Here is a 21854-nt window from a genome sequence, read left to right as displayed (position 1 = left end):
AGATATTTGAAATTTTGAACTGAAATCAAACCTTGAACCTCCAGTTCTAGTCTGATTTCGGTTTGGGCATGATTCCAATGAACCGAAGGTTCGAAGTACGATTTCGAGTCGGTTCCGGTATTATGCAAATTTTTAAAAATAATAATAAAATTTTGATTCCGAATTCATAAATAAATAATAATTTTAAAATGATTGAATTTTATTAACTAAATAAATTATTATAAAATTTTTAAAGAAAAACTTCTATCGACTAACTTAGAAGTATATTACATTAAATGTACAAATTTTACTAATTCACTAATATAGAAAATTATAATTGTTTTATTTTGGGCTTGAATTAAATTAAATTGAAAATTTTTTATTTAATTGCCTACGTATCCTCTTGGGAATTAGAGGAAATCAAACCCACGTAGTTCTTTTTTTTATTACAATGGAAAATAACCTCCCAATTATTACAATTAATTTTAGTCGTCGGTGCCATTAGTTGGCGTTAATGACCCGAAATGATCATCATCGCTTAAATTTTGTTGGTCTTGAGTTCTCAACGCCGCTCTAGTCCAATCATCAACGCATTCTTGCATTTCCACATATTTGGCGATAATCTTGACCGTGTTGGATCTAAAACTTGTCCACCTGCACTAAAAGCTTGTTTCAGCGCAACAGTAGAAATTTGACAAGCAAGAATATCTTTTATAATTGAAGTTAAGACTGGAAAGCGATTTGCATGCTTTTTCCACCAATCCAAAACGTCAAATTTTGTTGGGTCTTCATTCGCGTCATCACCTAAAATCAAAATTTGTGCTAATATATGTTTCAATTTCTATGTATGAATGTAGACTCTCTCCCTTGATTTTTTTGAAACATTTTGCATGAAAGTAAATTGTGTAGAATGAAATTTAATGGATTGTATAGTTCGTGGATGTGATACTTGAGGAAGGAGAGATACTAATTTAGAATACTCATCATACAATTAATGAACATATCTTAAAACATTATTAGTAACAGAAAAATAATCTACTTCAATATCAAAAGATCCATAATAAAGATGAAAAATTCTTGTAATGCAACTAACTTAAATCTAGGACAAAGAAAAAATACAGCTAAATTTATATTAAGAATTTCAGTATAATATCTTAACCATTGAGTTTTTATCATGAATATACATTCTTGTAAATCATCATCATTTTCATTTTCAATTATGGCACTACTTATGGCCAAACAATGAAATAGAAATAAATGGAAAGTAGGATAATAAACACTACTAAAAATTCTTGTACAATTTTCAAAAACTTGCAAAATATCTAATATTTTTTTATAAATAGTCCAATTGGTTGGATAAAGTTGAAAATGCGATGCATGCAATTGGATAAATGAAGAAAGAATATCTTTATATTCATAAGACTCATTTAGCATTTTATAAGTTGAATTCCACCTCCTGGGAATATCTCTTGAAAATTTTTTATATTTTTTTTTTTACAGAGTGACAAAAATTTTTAAATTCTTTTCTAACGTATCCATGTGCCCATAAATGATTTAAAGTATTTTTTATTGGACGTAAAAATACATTTAATGTTGTTAATGCATCTTGAACACATAAATTTAAAATATGACATGCACATCTAGTGTGAAAAAATTGTCTACGAAATTTGGGTTGACAAACAGTTTTTAATTCTTTTATTGATGCCGCATTTGCACTAGCATTATCAAAACCAATTGTAAAAATTGCTTTAGTCAAACCATATTCTTCTAAAATAGTATTTAACATGATAAAAATATTATGGGCTGTGTGAGAATCATCAAAAACTCTAAGTGTAAATACATTTTTTAAAATTTCTTTTTCTTTCAAATAAATAGATAAGATAGTCCTTTTAAGTATATTCCTAAGTATCCTTTTTGCTAAAGGATTTAATGCGTTTTTACAACAGTTATTAAATCCAATTTTTTCAACAAATGAAAAAATAATCGTTCCATAAAAACCATTTTAGCCATTTCAATTTTATTAGTTTCATCACTATATTTAAATAGAGGAGTGTTAGGATCACCATACCTTGATGACGATAATTGAGTTTGAGTTAGATCCATTCCTACTTACTTGGATGATGTGATTTCAAATGTCTATTGAGGGTGCCATAGCCTCCTCCAAGCTTGAATGCATATTATTTTTTGCAAATAATTATATCGAATTCAATTGATTTCTCCGTTATCTTGAACAATTTTTGCAAAGTGCTTTTTGAAAATATCTTATTTTGGTGGTTTATCTATTGAAATATTAGCAGATGTTGCTTCTTGTGGTGGATGACGACGAATATAACGCTTTTCAACTAGAGTTTGATATTGAACTTCATTATTAAATTGTGATGAAAAATTAATCAATGGATCGTTTGAATCAATTTCTTCCACACCTTGAGCAATTCGCTTTCCTTTGGAGCTTTGTGAATTATGTGCCATGTTTTTAAATGGAATTATGGAAAAAGAATGAATAAATGGAATATGAAATTAATGGAATGAGTTGGAAATTGTTATTTCCAAATACTAAGAAAATTATTGAAAATTATCAAATAAAGTAAATTTATGAATTGAAAAATTGAAATTAGAGAAGGAATTTGGAATTGGATGTAGGAAAAAAAAAACAATAGATAATTCCAAGATTAAAGAAAATAAGCAATAGAAAAAAAAATGAACTATGGAAATTTGAGAGAATTTTGATTGAGAATAAGAGGAAATTAGGATATAATTGGTTGTGAAAAAAAATCATCAACTGATCATATTTATATATATTATTCATTTATTAGTTTTTCAAATTGTCCCTTATAACAAAAAAATAACAATTATATTTTTGGAGAATTTAGTAAATTATAATAAATAAATAAATAATTGATTAAAAATGAATAAATTTTATTTACCAAAAAAAAAATTAAAGTCACATATCATATCAAAGAACTACCCCTTATACTATTTGAATTAAATGTAACTCATTTTTTATACACTTTAAAGGTTTTTTTTTTTTTTTAAATCAACTATTCTTGTACCATTTTTTGTACAAATTAAATAAACTCATATGTACTTTTTTCACCACTTTTTATAAATTATGTACCATAGTGTCTTCTCTTTACCATAAATCAAATCAACTACAATCAAATCAAGTGATATAAATTTTTTTATAAAAAATTTTAAGCTACAATTTTGTTTGTACGTCCGGTTCAAACCAGACCGGAACCGCCAATTTCGGGCCAATTTTGTTTCATATTTTAATATTCACATGAACCTTAACCAGCCCTTGAATAGCCGGTTCCGGTTTAAAATTTTGAACCGCTGATTTTGGTTCGATTCTGGTTCGTCTATAATACGGTTTGGTTTTGGTTTAAACCGAACTGGTATATATATATATATATATATATATATATATATATATATATAGTATGGCCGGGCTTGTTGCATTCATAACAAACCACTTCATAAGGTTCTTTCTTAGGTAAGTTGCTATTTTTAGATGGAAAGTTTTTTTTAATAAACTTTTTCTGTGGCCTTCCACTCCTTTTATAGAACTTATTGAATCTCACAGCAACAAGTGCTAAATCATCACTATCAAGATCAGAAGAACTTTCTTCACTAGAAACTACTTTCAAAGCCAGTCCTTTCTTTTTTTTTATCTTCTACAGTCAAAAAAGATTTCATCTCTTCTGAAACAAGAGCTCCTATTAGGTAATCATAAGTAACAGGACTCTCTTTGTAATTCATAACAGTTCCTATAGAATCCCATTTTTTAGGTAGAATTCTAAGGATTTTCTTAACAAGCTCATCTTCTGAAATTTCTTTTCAAAGAGTTCTCAAAGAGTGGGGCCTGCGAAAAAATGTCGATGATAGAAGTAAAATAAAATTACCGATGATAAAAGTTAATAGCGCCGATAAAGATTTAAATTACTATTACCACATTGACCTCCAATAATTACGTATTGGATCTTAACGACCGAATCCACCAGAAATAATAATCACGGTAAAAATTAAATAATTACCGTAAATGCCAGATGAAAAATAGGGACACTGAGATTTACGTGGTTCACCTTTCAACTGTTATGGGCTATGTCCACATGATAAACTCCATATAATTCTTCCACTATAAAATAGTAGGTACAAAAAGAGATTAAAAAAATAGTGGCACTCTAAGTGTTTCCCAAAAAATACCCCAAAAAATTATTCTTTCCCAATTTTAAGAATCCTTTCTTAAAATTCTCTACACTTAACTATGTAGACTTCTTCTTCTTCTTTTTTTTTTTTTTTTTTTTTTTTTTTTTTTTTGTACATCTTTGGTTGAGGCAAACTTCTCCTATTTATAGGAGAAGGGGACACCGACTGACGCGTTAATTAAGGCGTCCATTTCCTTCCTCTTTTTGTTTCTTTATTTAAAACGTGTATATAACTGTATACACGTTTGAATCTTCCTTTTTTTTCTTTTTCAAAAGTGAGTGGGTCCCACAAGTAGGAGGGACCCCACAATAATTTCCCCCTCCCGACTACACTGTGGGACTCTCCATTCCTACCGCTTTGACACACAGTTCGAACTTCTCCTTTGGAACGACCTTTATCAATATATCTGCAGCATTTCTGTCTGTGTGAAACTTTTGCAACTGGAACTGCTTCTCTTCAATGGCAAATCTAAGCCAATGATATATTACATTAATGTGCTTCGTCCGTCCATGATACATAGTATTTTTGCTCAAGTCTAATGCACTTTGACTATCACAATAAACTATATATTCTTCCTGCTGCACGCCCAATTGTTGGAAAAATCGCTTTAACCAAAGCATTTCCTTTCCTGCTTCCATTGCTGCAACGTCCTCTACTTCAGTCGTTGATAACGAATGCATTTTTGTAATCTCGACTACCATGAAATAGCTCCCTCTGAGAATATAAATAGGTATCTTGATGTAGATTTTCTTTCATCAAGATCACCGACCATATCTGCATCTGTGTAACCAACAAGTGCAGGCTTTTCACCTCTAAGAGTTAGACATAACTTTGAAGTTCCTCTCAGGTATCTGAAAATCCACTTCACTGCTTCCCAATGTGTCTTCTGGGGATTTGACAGAAATCGACTCACAACGCCAACTGCATGAGCGATATCTGGTCTCGTACACACCAATGCGTACAAAAACTTCCGACCGCTGAAGAATATGGAACATTTGACATATCTCCTTTTTCTTCCTCTGTTGATGGGTAGGATTTTTTACTCAACTTGAAGTGAGTGGCAGGTGGAGTGCTAACTGGTTTAGCATTCTTCATATTGAACCTCTCTAGAACTCGTTCAATATATTTTTCCTACGATAACCATAACCTGTAGGACTTTCTATCTCGGATAATCTCCATTCTAAGAATTTGCCTTGCCGATCCCAAATCCTTCATGTCAAACGCTTTTGACAAATCACTCTTTCACCTACTAATCATGTGTGCATCTAGTCCAACGATTTGCATATCATCAACATATAAGAGAAAGATGATAAATATACCATCAGGGAATTTTTGGACATATACAAAAAGATCTGCATCTATCCTTTAGTATCCTTGATTCACCATGAAAGAATTAAACTTTTTATACCATTGTCGCGGTACTTGTTTCAACCCTTACAAGCTCTTCTTCAAGTGACAAACCATGTCCTCTTTTCCCTTGACCTTGAAAACTTATGGTTGTTCCATATAGATTTCTTCATCTAGATCACCATGCAAGAATGCGGTCTTTACATCAAGCTGCTCCAACTCAAGGTTCAAACTGGCTACTAAACCTAGCACAACTCGAATAGAACTCATTTTTACAACCGGTGAAAAAATATCATCAAAGTCAATACCTTTCTTTTGAGTAAAGCCTTTGACGACCAATCAAGCTTTGTATCTCACTAGGTTGCCATCATCATTCTTCAGTTTGTACACCCATTTGTTCTTGAGTGTTTTCTTCCCTTTTGGAAGTTTCACCAGCTCATATGTGTCATTCATTTTCAAAGAATTCATCTCCTCTTTCATGGCCTTTGTCCAACAATCTTTATCTTTGCAAGATTGCACATCTTGGAAGCTCTCTGTTTCCCCCTCATCAGTAATCAAAATGTAATCAGAACTAGGGTACCTTATAGATGGTTGGCGTTCTCTGGTTGACCTTCTTAACTGAGGTTCAACTCCTTCTGGTGGAACAGGGTTCTCTGGCTCCCCCTGCTCAACACCCTCTGCATCACTGTTATCATCCATAATTGTCTCTTGATCCCCCACGACTGGCTCTTCTTTTTCTTCCCGTTCTGATTCGGACATTCCTTCTCTCGTCACATCATCTGTAGGAATGCTTCTTGGTGTAATATCAACAACACCATCACTTGTGGATTTTTCACAAGTTGTATTTGCCACGATCTCATTCTCGTGGAATACTAATTCTCGTCTCCGAATATTTTTAGCATGGATCTGACTCTTTCAACAATGGTGCGATTCATCAGTTCAGCAACGCCATTGTGTTGAGGTGTACCAGGAACTGTCTTTCCATGGTTGATACCGTGCTGACTACAATAATCTCTAAACTCCTTAGAGATATATTCACCACTATTATCCATGTGCAAACACTTCAATCCCACTCTAGTCTCCCTTTCCACCATCTCATGGAATTGCTGAAAGTGCTTGAATACTTGGTCCTTTGTGCGCAACACATATACCCAAATTTTTCGTGAGAAATCATCAATGAAGGTTAGAAAATATCCACTTCCTCCAAGGGATTCTACCTCCATAAGACCACATGCATCAAGTGTACCAACTCCAACTTGTTGTCTCTCCATCTAGAGCTTTTCTGAAATGAGACACGGTGTTGCTCCCCAAATAAACAATGATCACAAGGGTTTATTTTACCTTTGGCTAATGCGATGAGGGACTTCTTAGCCAACATATTCAACCCTTTCTCATTAATGTGCGCCAACTGCCTATGCCACAAATTAGATGAAGCATCATCTCCAACTGTATTCAATTGACCCGTACATATTGTTGCATGCGTCTTATACAGCGAGCAACATAGCTTTCCTCTCACCACCACCAAAGAACCTTTGGTAATTTTTCAGTTACCGTTACCTGTATGATGGTGATAAACTTCCTTGTCCAGCATACTAACCGACAACAGGTTCAATCGAAGATTGGAAATATGTCTCACATTTTTAAGTGTTAATGTGCACCCGACACTTGTTTTCACGTAGACATCACCGATTCCCACCATTTGCGAGACACTATTATTACCCATTCTAATAATGCCAAAATCTGCTGCTTTATAGGTGGAGAAGTATTCCCTTTTCGGAACACAATGGTATGAAGCACCGGAATCTACTATCCACTCGGTATCTGCATCTCCAATATGACAACAATCTGCATCATGAGAGACTAAAGTCACCTCACCATATTCTGCTGAGACTGTAGTAGATGTATTTCTGTCATTCTCCTGTCTTCGGTTTGCATTTTCTTATTTGAGTAAACGATAATTCCTTTTGAAATGACCCTCCTTACCGCAATGGTAACACTTTCTCATTTCTCTAGACTTTTTCCTACCTCCTGACTTTTCATGCCTTGGACCTCTACTCTTGCTTCGGCCCCTATTCTCTATGACAAGGGCTTGTGAACTGGTACTGGCAACGTCTCTTCTTCGTAGTTCTTCATTGAGTAGTCTATTCTTTACCATAGACATTGTTACCACACCATTTGGAGCTGAGTTACTCAATGATACCACAAGAGTATCCCAACTATTTAATAGAGATCCCAACAATAGGAATGCTTGCATCTCGTCATCCAAGGACATACCGCTAACTGCTAACTCAGTTACGAGTCCTTCAAAATCATTCAGGTGTTGTGTAACTGATCGCCCCTATGATAGCTTTAAGTTCATGACTTTACGAATCATGAACACTTTACCTTGAGTATTTGTAGCCTCATACATATTCTCTAATTTCTTCCAGAGAACTTGGGGATCTTTTTAATTTCTCACGTGGTTGTACAGGCTAGCATCTATCCATTGGCGTATTGTAACCAATGTCTGCTTTTTTAACTTGTCCCACTGATTTTCTTTCATTTCTTCTGGCTTTGCACTGTCACCTTCAATTGGATCGTACAGATCTTTGCAATTGAGGTAGTCCTCCATTCTCAGATTTCCACATTGAATAATTCAAATCCGTCAATTTGATCATTGCTCCGTCGTTAGCTATGTCGAATTCTGAATCTAACAAAATCTTACTATTCACGTGAATAGTAACTTTGTAGAAAACTGACAGAATTTACCAACAGGCTCTAATACCAGATGTTGGGACTATAACTGATCCCGAGTGGGGCCCATGGAAAAATGTCGGTGATAGAAGTAAAATAAAATTACTGACGATAAAAGTTAATAGCGCTGATAAAGATTTAAATTACTATTACCACATTTACCTCCAATAATTACTTGTTGGATCTTGACGACCGAATCCATCAGAAATGATAATCATGGTAAAAATTAAATAATTACCGTAAATGCCAGATGAAAAATAGGGACACCGAGATTTACGTAGTTCACCCTTCAACTGTTATGGGCTACATCCACGGGACAAATTTCGAATAATTCTTCCACTATAAAATAGTAGGTACAAAAAGAGATTAAAAAAATAGTGGTACTCTAAGTGTTTCCCAAAAAATACCCCAGAAAATTATAATCCTCACTACTTTCTCTCTTTCCCAATTTTAGGAATCCTTTCTTAAAATTCTTTACACTTCACTGTGTAGACTGCTTTTTTTTTTTTTTTTTTTTGTGTACATCTTTGGTTGAGGTAAACTTCTCCTATTTATAGGAGAAGGGGACGCGTAATTAACGCATCCACTGACTGACGCGTTAATTAAGGCATCCATTTGCTTCCTCATTTTGTTTATTTATTTAAAACGTGTAAATAACTGTATACACATTTGAATCTTCCTTTTTTTCTTTTTCAAAAGCGTGTTTTTCTCAACACATAGAACGCCCTGGTTACGAGCAGAAATGATGTGGACGACCTCCCTTCAAGATTTCTTTAAGGTATGATAAGAAAAGGCAACTGGGGAATGTACCAACATTTGTTACCTCTTTTCTTTGTTTTTTGAAAAATGTAGACTTAGATTCTACTTACATGATATAAGCATTGATGTTCGCTATTATATGACATGTCAATAGTCTTAAACAAGGGTTATGTTAGGACCCAATTGCATACAGAAAAGGCTTAGTTGTAATAAGAAAAAGCATTATTGGATTTGATTCTAATTGTGAGTTTGCGTACAGAAATGGTTATGTCACAATTGTGATATAAATAATGACGTGTATTGTTGATGTGATAAATGATTTTTGGCCTAATACGTCAAAATACCTTGGAACTTTGCTTCTTTTTTTTTTTTTTTTTTGTATAATTTTCCTATATTTCGACATTTTTGTCAATTTTATTTCATTTTTTTGACATTTTGTAGCAATAAGATCCTCAATAATTTAATAACCTGTAAAAATTGTTTTCAACATTTTTAAATCAAGACTTGTAAAATTTTTAAAAAATAAAAATTGAAAAGAATTCCATTAGTCTTATCTAATTAATGTTGCAGATAAATTAAAATCTTAGTTTTTGAAATCAATGTGCTAATTAATAATTTAATAAGTTTGCATTCTATTATTTATTAAAAATATTCTGAATTATGGCATAAAAACTAATTTAGTGAAATATGATTTTTTTTTTCCAATTACGCTATTTTGTTTCATATTATCTATACTTTAAAGATAAAAAAAAAAATCTTAATTGTTGTAATTTTTGGATTAATAATATAGTCAAATTGTTATCCATTTAGTAAAAATAAATAATAACTTAATTATTTTAATTGATTCTGTCTCACTACATATTTCTAAATCAATAAATTTGTTACCCACTAGATATGAATATAATTTGATATCCAAGTGACATTTTAATTTTTTTTTAAAATGATAAAAATAATTTTTATTTGCAATTCCATCTTTAATAGCAATTGAAGGTACTATTGCTACAAAAGGTTAAAATTGGAGTAAAATTGACAAAAAGGTCAAAGTAAAGTGCAATTACAAAAATCTAGAAAGTTAAGAGTATTTGATGTATTAGGCCAAATTTTACAACCAACATGATGAACGGGTTCACCATACACCAAATTAATGAGAAATAATTATTTAATTAAACTAAGGATAGTTCTGAATATTTATTGGGAAAAAAAGATAAAACAGTAATAACATTTTGGAAAATCTTTTTTAATTGACTCGGTGTATGACTGCTATACACCAAATGTAAGCAGGTCTTATCTTACAATTTAAATAGTTTCCTTTTTCTATCTACAATTTCTCTGTCTCTCTCTCTCAATATAATTTCTCCCCACGTTCTTTTCTCTCTTTCATTTTCTCATCATTTCTCAGCTTTCAAACACAGGTGCATGGCTAAGTGATTGCATTTTCAAATCCTAGAAAAGCGAGCATTGCTCCAATGATCAATTGATGGGAAGTTTACAATCATTCATGCAAAGGCGATTCTAGAGAATGGAAGAGAGGATCTTACGAAAAAAAAAATTGAGATGGTAGTAGTTCAACTTGAGTTAAAGGAATCCTGATTTAAAATTGAAGTCTCTCAAGTGACGTAGAACAAAACAATAGATTATCACACCAAATATTGTAGCTTGCGGAGATGATTTGCTCTTTCAAGTGGGGTAAAGAACCAATCCTCTCTAATTTTGATATTGCTACTGTTAGACCCATACATGAGACCTAAGGCTTTCTACCAATGCCTTACCATTGCACTTGGCTAGGAGGAAATCATAATTTTTCCCCTCCAATTTCTAACCCTAATCATAGTGGGAATAGTGATCCTGAAGGTCCCTAATTTTAATCTTTCTATTTTATACCGTAATTTTGCCTTGAATTAGGGTATAAAATTCAATAATAGTAATAAAATTTAACAAGAGAATTACACTCCATCATTAAATATCAACGGATTATTGACCATAAATGACAATTAATTTTTAAAAACTTATTCATTTTGTCAAAAATATAATGACGGATTGTTCTTGCTATTTCATTGCTAAATAGTAACCAAATTTTGAAAGCGACTGAAGTGGTTGCTAAAATTCACACTATAATTTGTCGAGAGGAGTTAAATGGTGGAATGGTGATTAATAATATGACTATAATACAATGATTGAATCAAACAATTAGCAATTGTTTACCGATAATTTTTTAAATCAGTCATATAGTGTAAGTTGGACATTTGTCTTGCATTCCAACTTACCCTACTTAGGGATATGTCTACTCTTGCCCATCTGACCTTACCAGGGCGCTTAACAATTTATTATTTATTTTTTGAGAAATTTGAGAGACGATCTCTACATACTCTATTAGTACTCATTTTAATATAGGAACTCTTGAAACAGTACTTTAGACCTAAAAGGGTCCTACTCTATTTTCAAGGATCTACCTCAAAGCATTTGGTTACAGACCATAAACTTTTCAAAATTATGGCATACAGGGATTAATATTATTGAATTAAAGTTGGTCTGCTTTTTGGTGAGATGCGTGATGCATAGTTTCAAGGCTAGCTAGTTTATAATTCTTATTAAAAGCGCTTGTTTGTAACGCCCTTAAACAAGCTAGCCAAATGTGTCAATTAGTTATCTGCAAGCTAATAAAAGGTGTTAGAGAGATATCATACATACATATAAAGATAGTATTGAATATGATAGCAAGCCAAGCATTCAACAACACAAGGCACAACATAGCACATAGAAGCAATAAAGGATCCATCTCATTAAAAGATATATAATATTGAGGCAATAAGTGAGGTCTTACATAGGTGTGGGAGTGGGAGCATTTATGAAGGGCCAATACTATGACTCAATAACCCAAGTTACTTGGTTAACTATCACTCCTCTAAAATATACATTAAAATGATAACTGGTAAAGTTGCATGAGGAAACATTCTTATATTTGATCTATCACACCCCTTACATCCCTTACATTAGGCCATTAAGGTACAATTCTCCGAAGTCTTTCTGTGCTAGGTTATACAGTTGTCTATAAAAATATAATTGAGGATTTTAATCAACTTAAACAAGACAAAGTTGTTGTGTTATACTAAGAGAGATTTGAACTCAAATCTTAAACAAAAGTAATCCTAGATTAATGGACTCAATGGTGAATGTCATATGACGAATTAACGGACCAACACTAGGACTTAAATAGCTAAAGCCCATAGTAAGCCTTAAACAATTTAAACCAATTTGCTTGTTCAATATAAATGGGCCTCGGACCAATAATTAGCCGAATACTCATATTCCATAAAAAGGTTTGCCTACCATATACAATAATTTAATTTATGAGGCTTAACGTGCCATATTTTCTCAAACTCAATTTTAGTTGGTTTTTCAAGCTTGATTTGTTTAGAAAATAAACTTAAACTCAATCGACATTTTTTTATTGAACCGAGCCTCAATCGAATATTTCACGAACTACTTGGTTCATTTTTTCATTCATAATATTTTATTATATATTGACTGAAAAAAATTCACCATTGATACTAAATATGACTTTATTTTGGTTTTTTAGTGATTCTTCGTTCCATTCCTTCTTCATTAGTAGGGTTATATATAGAATTACAATTCATATTCCATGCTGCAAATCGCACACAAGAACAAGACTTCTTATTCTCATTGTCTTCTATCTCCTTTTTTTTTTTTTTTATTCCATTTCATTTTGTATACCAAATGTAGTTTGAATGGTTTTAAAAATCAATCTAGGCTCAAAACTAGAATAATGGAAAAAGTTAAAATGCTTTTTTTTTATTCACATGTATTTCCATGCTCTGATTAGGATAATATTTACGTAAAGTTCTCTCAATAACGATGATTTCCATTCTCATTCCATTACATTTCCTATTTCATTATATATGTCTCATTTAATTCAAGTACAAATGGAATTTGAATAATTTTAAAATATAGTCTAGGATTTAATAGAATAATGGAAAATGTTACAATACTTTTTTTTTGTTCACACACGTATTTCCACGTTCAAATTAGAATGGCATTATGATAAAATCTTCTTGGTAGTGGTCATTTAAAATACTCTCTCCGTTCCATTTTAATAGCAATATTTGCTCTTTTCACAAGGATTAAGAACATGATGAGAACTTATTGTTTTCTAAAAATACATAGTAGAATGTCTAAATTGTCCCTTCTTCAATGTAAATATGAAAATAAATGACACTTAATAAATATGGATAAAATTTAAAAAAAATTATTAATATGATCTTAAAATTCTAAATGAGCACTTGAAGTGGAACAATATGAACTGCCTATTTATTGCTATTAAAATAGAATGGAGAGAGTAGTATTTATATTATGTTTTTATAAGAGTGCAACTCTAGACTTCAAATCTTTAATTTAACAAATAAAATTCACTTGACGATGCGATCCACTTTCGCTATTTAACCACTTGTTGATTAAAACAATATAGTATAAATGGTTGATGAGAAGTAACTATAAAGTTGCTTCATAATTTTACCACATAATTGCTGATTATTTTTTTACCTTAAGACATTATTTACATTGTAGGAAATTAAAGGAGAAATCTGGACTGAATTGAAAATAATTTTTATAAAAAAGGACTAAATTATAATTTTATAAGCAATTTTACAAAATCACTCTCATATTCTCTTACGGTAAAAAATATCAAAGAAATGTATTTTCTCTTGTTTGAGAAGGAAAAGAAAAATAATTTTGAATCTCTCCGATTCAGAAAGAAAATAATGGAGGAAAATATAGACTTTATTTATTTTTATTAAATTATCCAAATGCGCTAAAATAAGTTCCTTCATCAAATCCAAACACAAAAAAGAAAAATAAATAATTATGTTGAGAAAAATGACATTATTTTCCTTTATCTCCTTCCGAAACAAAGTGTAAATTCCACTACCGCGCACTAAACATGTTTACATATACATTAAGCAAAATGGAAGGTTAATAAATATGCTTTTCTCCTAGCATCTTGATTCCGTTTTAAAAAATGTCTTTAAACTAAAATTTTACCTAATGGTATCTCCAAATCAGATATCAATGAGACAAATTGATTGATCAAAAACCAAATGAGCTCAGATAAAGATGTGTATATTTTTACAGCAAAAAACAAGAGAGAACAATAATATCCTTTCCCTGTCTGGATTGAAGGAGTCAGTCAGGTCAGGGATTATCTATCTTCTCAAGAGAAAAATTCCTCTAATTCTTTTTCCACTAAAAAATTATTAAACCTTACTCTACAAAACAAGGTGTAACTTTCCCCATACTCAATATTTGAATTTGAAACTTACAAGTTCAAACAGTGAGTTGTCTCTTTGTGAACTCTATATACAACATACAACAGACGCTGCTCAAATGCGTTTTATAAATATCACAAATTAGGAGAAAGGAGATCTGGACCTTTCTTTTCTTTTACCTGTCATAGTTACTGGTTTATTATCAGAATCCTGGAAAGAATCTTCACTATCAAGTTTGTTATTGCAAGTTGTCGGACATTTTGGTTCCCAAGCACCCAACAGTTTACTATTATAATAGACACCATGCCCATTTTCACAAGTTTCCGTGTTCATCAACTCTTCGTCACACGCACTGCAAGCACTTTGTCTGGTAATGCAGACCCAACCTTGTACAGAATCCTCATTTCCATCACCCGCTATTGGCACATGCCACGATCCTTTTTCTGATTCCTGAAACCGAAATTAAAGGTAATTAAATATATAATTAAGATAAAGGCTATTATTCTGCATCAGTAATATTAAGCACCAAATAGCAATAATTCACTCATGAATCATGCTCTCACGTTACATATGAAGTGTATTTGGAAGGTTAAAAAAAGACCCACAATGGTAAACCTTTTGCATCTAAAATAAGATACTCAAAAGCTATAAACATATAGTCTCACGTGTATTTCATTCACGAAATGTACAAATACAATGAAAATACATGTATTAGATTTTCCAATGCTACAATTTTAACTTGAATAGCATTTCTTCATGACTCTTCAGATGTTCAACAATTTGGACAGGTGTGGAACAGCATAATGCACAAATATCCAATGGTATGAAAAGATTTGTCCAACTGTTTTGCACACAAGATATCCTTAACAACTTCTTATGATGCTTAGACTGAATTTTGCCTCAACTAATACTCTGTCAAATTCTATGTATAATTAATAGGGCAATGACCAAAATAAAACTGAGAAGGAAAATAATAGCCATAAACCAAGCATGGAAAAGTACTTTCATAAATAAAGTATGCCACAGGAGAAAGCAAATATTGATACCTTTTACAGAAAATGGCCGTGGCACCCGAAGTTTTAGGTTACCTTTTACAAAGGTATATCGAACCTGCAAACAACAAATAACAAAAGTCAGTCCCTCAAAAGTTATGCTAACGAACAATATTAAAAGAATAGAAAAGTACTGCCATGATACAGCGTGAATCCAAAGACAAATAAAATTGAATGGGTGTGTATATACACAAAATAACATTGAGAGATACATGAATGGGGCAACAAGATTTTTTGTGCAAGTTGTCAAGTTCATATTAAAGTAATGCAACCAAGCTACAGCATTAATTTTCAAAATAGAATCACTCACTTCATGATAACAGTAGTACTACTAAGCAGAAAACAAACCCAAATCACCTTTTATATTATTCACTAATCCATAGGCAAGGGAATGCAACTACATTAACAAGTTGCTAGGGTTGGCAAATGGGTAGGGTTAAAAAGGCTGGGGTAAAAATAACCCAATTACCCATTTATGATCCATTTTATTATTTATATGGGTACTCATACCCAGTCAACCCATATAATACTCATCCACCCATACCCATTTGCATCCACTTGTTTACTACCATTAACCCTCTTTCTCCATCTCCACCACCAGCACCACCACCACCCTCTTTGCACCATTTTGTGGTAGAGACATGGATAATTAGATGACAGACAGATCAACTTATCAATTCCTAAGTTGTGGCAAAGAAGTGAATAGTTTCAATAACATAGTTGCAACACCACCACCACAATTGTCATCGCCATTACCACAAAAGCCACTACTAAACATTAACATGTCTAGCATTGTTTTTTGTTGCAGCACAATTTTAAGTTGTTTCATAGCCAGCATGGCTGTGGCTTTGGTTGTAGTAACCAACTTATGCACAAACGAATCAGTTCTCCATAAACTAAAATCCTGTATACCTATTTATAGTTTCTATGCATGAAAAAATCTCTTAGCATACATTTGATTTAGCTTTTGAGAGCCATCAATTGAGGTCTGGATACTCAATCATTGACTCAGAGCACCTAGTAAAGAGTGTTTAAAGGCCACCAGTCAGCATTTAGGCACCACACTGCTGAAATAGGAAGTTTGGGAAAAAAAAATTTTAAAATCCTGCAGTGTATTTTCATCCACTAGCTTTTGGATTTTGAAACTAAAAGCTCACTTTTGATAAAGAAAAGGTACTAACAGCTCAAAATTCTGCTTTTGTAAACAATACCATTGATGAGAAATCAATAGATAAAAAGAAGGCTCAATTTTAATACATAAAAGAAGAGCTCAATAGTTTGTAATTATTACAGGACGTTTTCATATCATTACTAGAGAGAAATATCAAAAAAATAAAGATTTTTGATGATGGTAGTTATGATGTGGGGTAGGGTGCTGGTTGCTGAGGTGGAGGAGGAGGTAAAGTTGGTGTCAGTGGTGGTGGAATTAGTAGGTACGGTAATTGGATATCTCCAACCCTTATCCATACATATATTAATTGGTAGTTGGGTTATGACCCATTTACTACCCATTTAAAATAGAAAGAACCTATTCATCACCCATATCCTTCTGTAAAAGAATGGATATGGACAAATTTTGTCACCTTTACATGTTGCACCCCCAAAGCAATGGAATTATCTAACTATTCATACTTAGGTTACAATTATAGGGCCACCGATTCATGGGATACATGGTATCAATAAAAAAGTTCATAATCAATAAAAATACATTAAAAATTTATAATTATTGACAAAATTAGTTAAAAAAGAAATTTCTCGAGGGTGACCTATAATACCATGGCAACAAATTCATCACAAGATCACTTCAAGGCTTGTTAGGACCTGGTGCATGTGCTGGCAAGAATAGATATTTTGTGAATCTAATGTGTCTCATCAAAGGATGCGCCATTTATCCCAAAGTTTTGGGTGAGAAATCAACATAGCTTAAAATGTGAAGACAGGCATATGCATTCTTATTTATTTCAAATACCAATTTCATCATATTTATTAAAGGAAGTTTAATAATTAAAAATTCAACAAATCATCATCACAAAAATGATATAAAAATATGAAAGGAAGTCTTGTGATGTACCACATACTTGATGCCTTTCTTTCCACTTGAGGAAAAAGTTGCTTCCCAAGAGTTCAAAGATATGATCCCGCATCTCATCATTCATTAGTAACAACCAAGCACCTCCACTTTACAGGAGCGTACAGCCTGAATTATGGAGAACTCATCAATATGCATATCAATCGTCTTACTAGTAGTTAATAGCCATTCAAGATAAAATAACATATTAAATCATATATAATCAGATGCAAGCACCCAGTTGTTAGGAGAGTCCTAACACAAAATCTGCAAACATATCAGTTACAAGAGATTTTTTCTCGATAAAAATATGGAGGGTTGAAAAGAACAAGGGTAAGAAAACAAGCATATAGAGACAAGTTGGTCCAGATACTCATACCAATCATCATTGGAACCATGAGGTGTTGTATTAAAGAACTTCTTCTTCTATCCACTCCTGAATCAGTTTTCTTTGAGAGAGAATTTCCAGGAGCGCACGGACACGTTTGTTATGGAAGATTATAAGTGGCCAGTTTCCGCTCCGATCGTACAGCTCTTTCACAACAGCATCAAGCTGCTTTATAGCAATTTTGAGATTGTCACTTCAATGAATCAGACCAATTTGTAATCAAAAAGAAACGGGCAAAATATAGATGGAAAGTTAAAACGACCAAAGACTCTACGAAAACAACCTGAGGAATGCTGAATCCACCTTCTGCAAAGTTTTGTTGATAAGAGTCCAACATTTGCTCCATCCGCTACTGCTTCATAATTGGCATGTTTTTCAGCCATTCTTACAATACAGAGGAAAAAAAAATGTACAAACAAAAATTAGAAAAGATAAAAACAATATCATTTTCCAAACAGATGGAACTACCAAGAAATAACTATCATCTATGCCTGCAAGTCATTATATTTGTACTTGTGAAAAGTCAAGCTTTTGGATCACCAATGTAAGTATGAAATCTACATTTTTCAAACCAATGTATTTCTTGCATCCATGCATTTGAAGAAAGAAAGTCTACATGAACATGAAGAGTGACCCAAGTTTAGAAAAAAGAAAATTAAACTTTAGAAAATTCAGGGGTACTGTGACCCATGAGTCATACACAAACGATCCAAAAGCCATGAAAGACCAAGCATGAACCCCCTGATACAATAAACAAAATATAAGAGAAACAAAATCATAAGCACACAAAACATTGTAATAGTAACAATAAAAACAATGATTTTATATGATGGTTCCAAGTTATTTCCATAACATTCCTGATTTGAACGTTGAAAGGTATTGTCATTTGGATGTTAATGGAGTAAACTTTTAATCTCCTCCCATGTTTATTATACAAACAAGAATAAGAGGTTAAAGTACATACAAAGACAAATTCCAAAATACATAAAACAAGAACAATACTTTACCATTGGGTTCTCTTAGATTATTTCCTCCATCAACTAACAGTTGTAACTACACCAAGAGCCTAGCATAGGCAATATCATCAAGCAAAATACCCTTCTCCTTCATTTCATCAAACAAAGCAGAGGCTTTATCAACATATCCAAGTCTTTGATACCCATAAATGAGACTGGTGTATGTCACTACATCCGGAGTCACATTGTTTCTTTGCATTTCCTCCATCAAAAAGCTGGCCATATCCATGCAATTTAACTTGCAAAATCCATGAATTAAACATGTATAGGTAACAACATTGGGTGACTGACCCTGCTGCAACATTTTTTTATACAATGCCCAAGCCTTTTTCATATTTCCATCTCTACAAAATCCAGCTATAATACATGAGTAAGTAATCTTATCAGCAAGCAAATCCTTTCGAGGCATCTCCTTAAACAGATTATAAGCTTCGCGCATTTCATTCCTGCGGGAGAATATGTTGATGAGAATTGTGTATGTGACCATGCTTGGTAAGATCCCAACTTTTAGCATTTTTGCATACAATTGCAAGGCCTTTGCAGCATTTGATTGTTTATCAAATCCATCCATTAGGGTACTGCAATGAACATCACTGGGAAAAACATTGTTCTTAATCATTACAGGAAATACTTCCCATGCTTTCTCAGACTTTTGCTCCTTACATAACCACTTGATAACTGTATTATACGTGTATGAGTTTGCTACAATTCCAAAATCTTGCATTTCATTCATAAATTTCAAAGCATCCTTGAGGAATCCTTGTCTGCAATATTCATTAATAATGACATTGCAAGTAAAAGTGGTTGGTGGAACACCAACTTGCAGCATTAGATTGAACACTTCCAAGGCTTTGTCTAAGAGCGCCCTTTTGCAGAACTCATGAATCAACCTATTAAAACAGAAAGTATTAGGAATCAAACCATTCAATGTCATCTCATCCATAAGTTCATAGGCAGATTCCATATTACCTTGCAATAAAAACCCATTCATTAAGATGTTGTAAGAAATCACATCCAATTTGTAACCCGAAGCACCAAGTTTGCGGAAAACATCTAGAGAATCATCTGTCTGTCCACTCTTACAGAGACTATTAAAGAGAGAGCTATAGGTAACTAGAGATGGTTTTACATCACAGTCATCCATTTTTTCTATCAAATCAATAGCATATTTTACATCCCCATTCTTGCAAAACCCATCAATCAAAATGCTGTAACTATAAATATCTGGAGATATTCCATTGTTCTTCATATCTTCAAAAAGCCTCAAAGCTTCAAACAGGTCACCTTTCTGGCAAAACCCATGGATGACAGCATTATAACAATAACAGTTGAGAGGCTTGTTTTCAGTTCTCAAAAACTCGAGAAGTTTCGAAGCAGAATCAACACAACCAGCTCTACAAAGACCATGAATATACACACTATAAGTTACAACTGTTGGGCTTCTCCCAGTCTTTTCCATTTCCTCTAGAACTTTACTTGCTTCTTTAATATCTATATTCTGCCCAAGATGTCCTTTGCAATAATAGTCCATCATAATAGTATAGGTGTAAACATTAGGTGATGGCCCAAAATCCTTCAACTCTTCAAACAAACTCCTAACAAACTCAACTTGATTGGCTTCAATACAACACTTGAGCAAGAAATTGCAAGACAAAATAGTTGGCTCCAGCCCAAATTTTTTCGCTTGCACAAACACATCTAGTGCATTCTCGAACATTTTATTCTCTGCAAAAACTTTTATAAGTGCATTTATTATACTACTTGATATTCCCGCATGTGGATCAGCTGGCAAATCCAATAAAGTTGAAAACAAATCTGGAACATCCAAATTAACTTTCTTGTAATAAGAAATGATTTCTCTAATCAAGAAGTGCACTTCCATCTGCAAGCCTGCTGATGCAAATGCATGAACAATGACTCTAAAGGCATTAATTGAATGAGACAACCCGTGGTCGCTAACTATTCTAAAGAATCGTTTGTCCGTCGCAAGTTCCCAATTCAAGGTCTTAAATATTGTCGCAACAATTGGAAACAATCCACTCTTTCTTGTATTACGACCTATCTTTGATTTCCCATGTTCTTTAGGATTACAACATCTCAATGCTTCCCCAACTATCTTACCTTTATCCACAGCACTAGAATCAAACACATGGTCTTCTAACATACATGCAGAGACAGCTGAATAATGCACTTTAAAGAGAGACTTTTCACATGAAGCAACAACACTGATTAAAGCTGATTTCAATGAGTATGCTGCTGAAGACATTAGGTATTAACACCCAGATTGTATTCTTGCAAGCTAAGAACTACAAATTTTATAATCCCAAAGTACCATTTTAGCTAAAATACTAATATCCTTGAATCATCGGAAAGTTACACCTGATAAAAATACATGCATGGATGTCAATAGAAATAAAATTACTTGACAAAACCTAAAATTTTGAGAAGAAGTCAGCACTTAAAAAAAGAGTGAGAATTTTAGGTTTTGGGAATGAAAGTTAAGGAATTCCCAAACCAATCCAGTAAAAAAAATATAATTTTACCATTTCTGTCCACGATTCAATCCAATAAAATGAGTTTCAGGCATCACCTCCAGGAAACAAACAAATAAACCCAAAAAAAATTAACTTTCACATGTAGTTCCACAATTTTAAATTCAATGAAGCTAAACAATAACATATTTTAAAACATAACACAATTAAATAAATAAATGTATGTAATTTAAAAAAAAAATTAAAAAAAAAAAAAAAAAAAAAAATCAGTTTAATTGAAAGAGCTCACCTCAATTTATGGGTATTTGAGTTGAGGAAATTACTTTTCCTTCAACTCGGTGATATTTTGGGTTAGCAAAGATGGTGAAACTTTAAAAGAGCGCAATTTTTTTAAAAAGAAAAAAGAAAGAAAGGGAGAGGGGAAGCTGCTATTCAGGACTTCTTCAGTTCTGTCAAAACTATAATGGTAATGGCTTCAAAACAAATAACCACAGCAAAGGAGAATATGGTGAACGGAAATTATGGTTATAGCTTC

General features: G+C 32.7%; 1 protein-coding gene across 11 annotated transcripts in view; it reads right to left on the bottom strand.

Annotated features, from left to right (window-relative positions):
- The window catches only part of LOC105636387 (uncharacterized), an 89424-nt gene that overhangs the window by 60369 nt on the left and 7201 nt on the right, over positions 1–21854 (bottom strand). For 7 of the 11 annotated variants that reach the window (XR_016322268.1, XR_016322267.1, XR_016322269.1 and 4 more), the window contains 6 exons: positions 18819–21206; positions 18095–18195; positions 17803–17976; positions 17434–17552; positions 15350–15413; positions 14121–14753 (listed from right to left, as the gene is read on the bottom strand). The exons of 1 other annotated variant lie outside the window; for it this stretch is intronic. Coding sequence is in view for 1 of the 10 variants with exons in the window: in XM_089725387.1 (XP_089581513.1) it covers positions 18865–21093 (2229 nt within the window). In the remaining 9 variants the exon portion in view is untranslated. Of the gene's footprint in view, positions 1–14120; positions 14754–15349; positions 15414–17426; positions 17553–17802; positions 17980–18094; positions 18196–18818; positions 21207–21854 lie in introns of those variants that run through there. 3 more of the 11 variants (XR_016322274.1, XR_016322275.1, XM_089725387.1) reach the window with 3 other exon arrangements.

The sequence above is a fragment of the Jatropha curcas genome, chromosome 8 (assembly GCF_041381405.1).
Source record: "Jatropha curcas cultivar XTBG-Jc1 chromosome 8, XTBG_Jcur_1.0, whole genome shotgun sequence".
NCBI classification, from domain to species: Eukaryota; Viridiplantae; Streptophyta; class Magnoliopsida; order Malpighiales; family Euphorbiaceae; genus Jatropha; species Jatropha curcas.
This window is presented reverse-complemented; position numbering and strand designations above follow the sequence as displayed.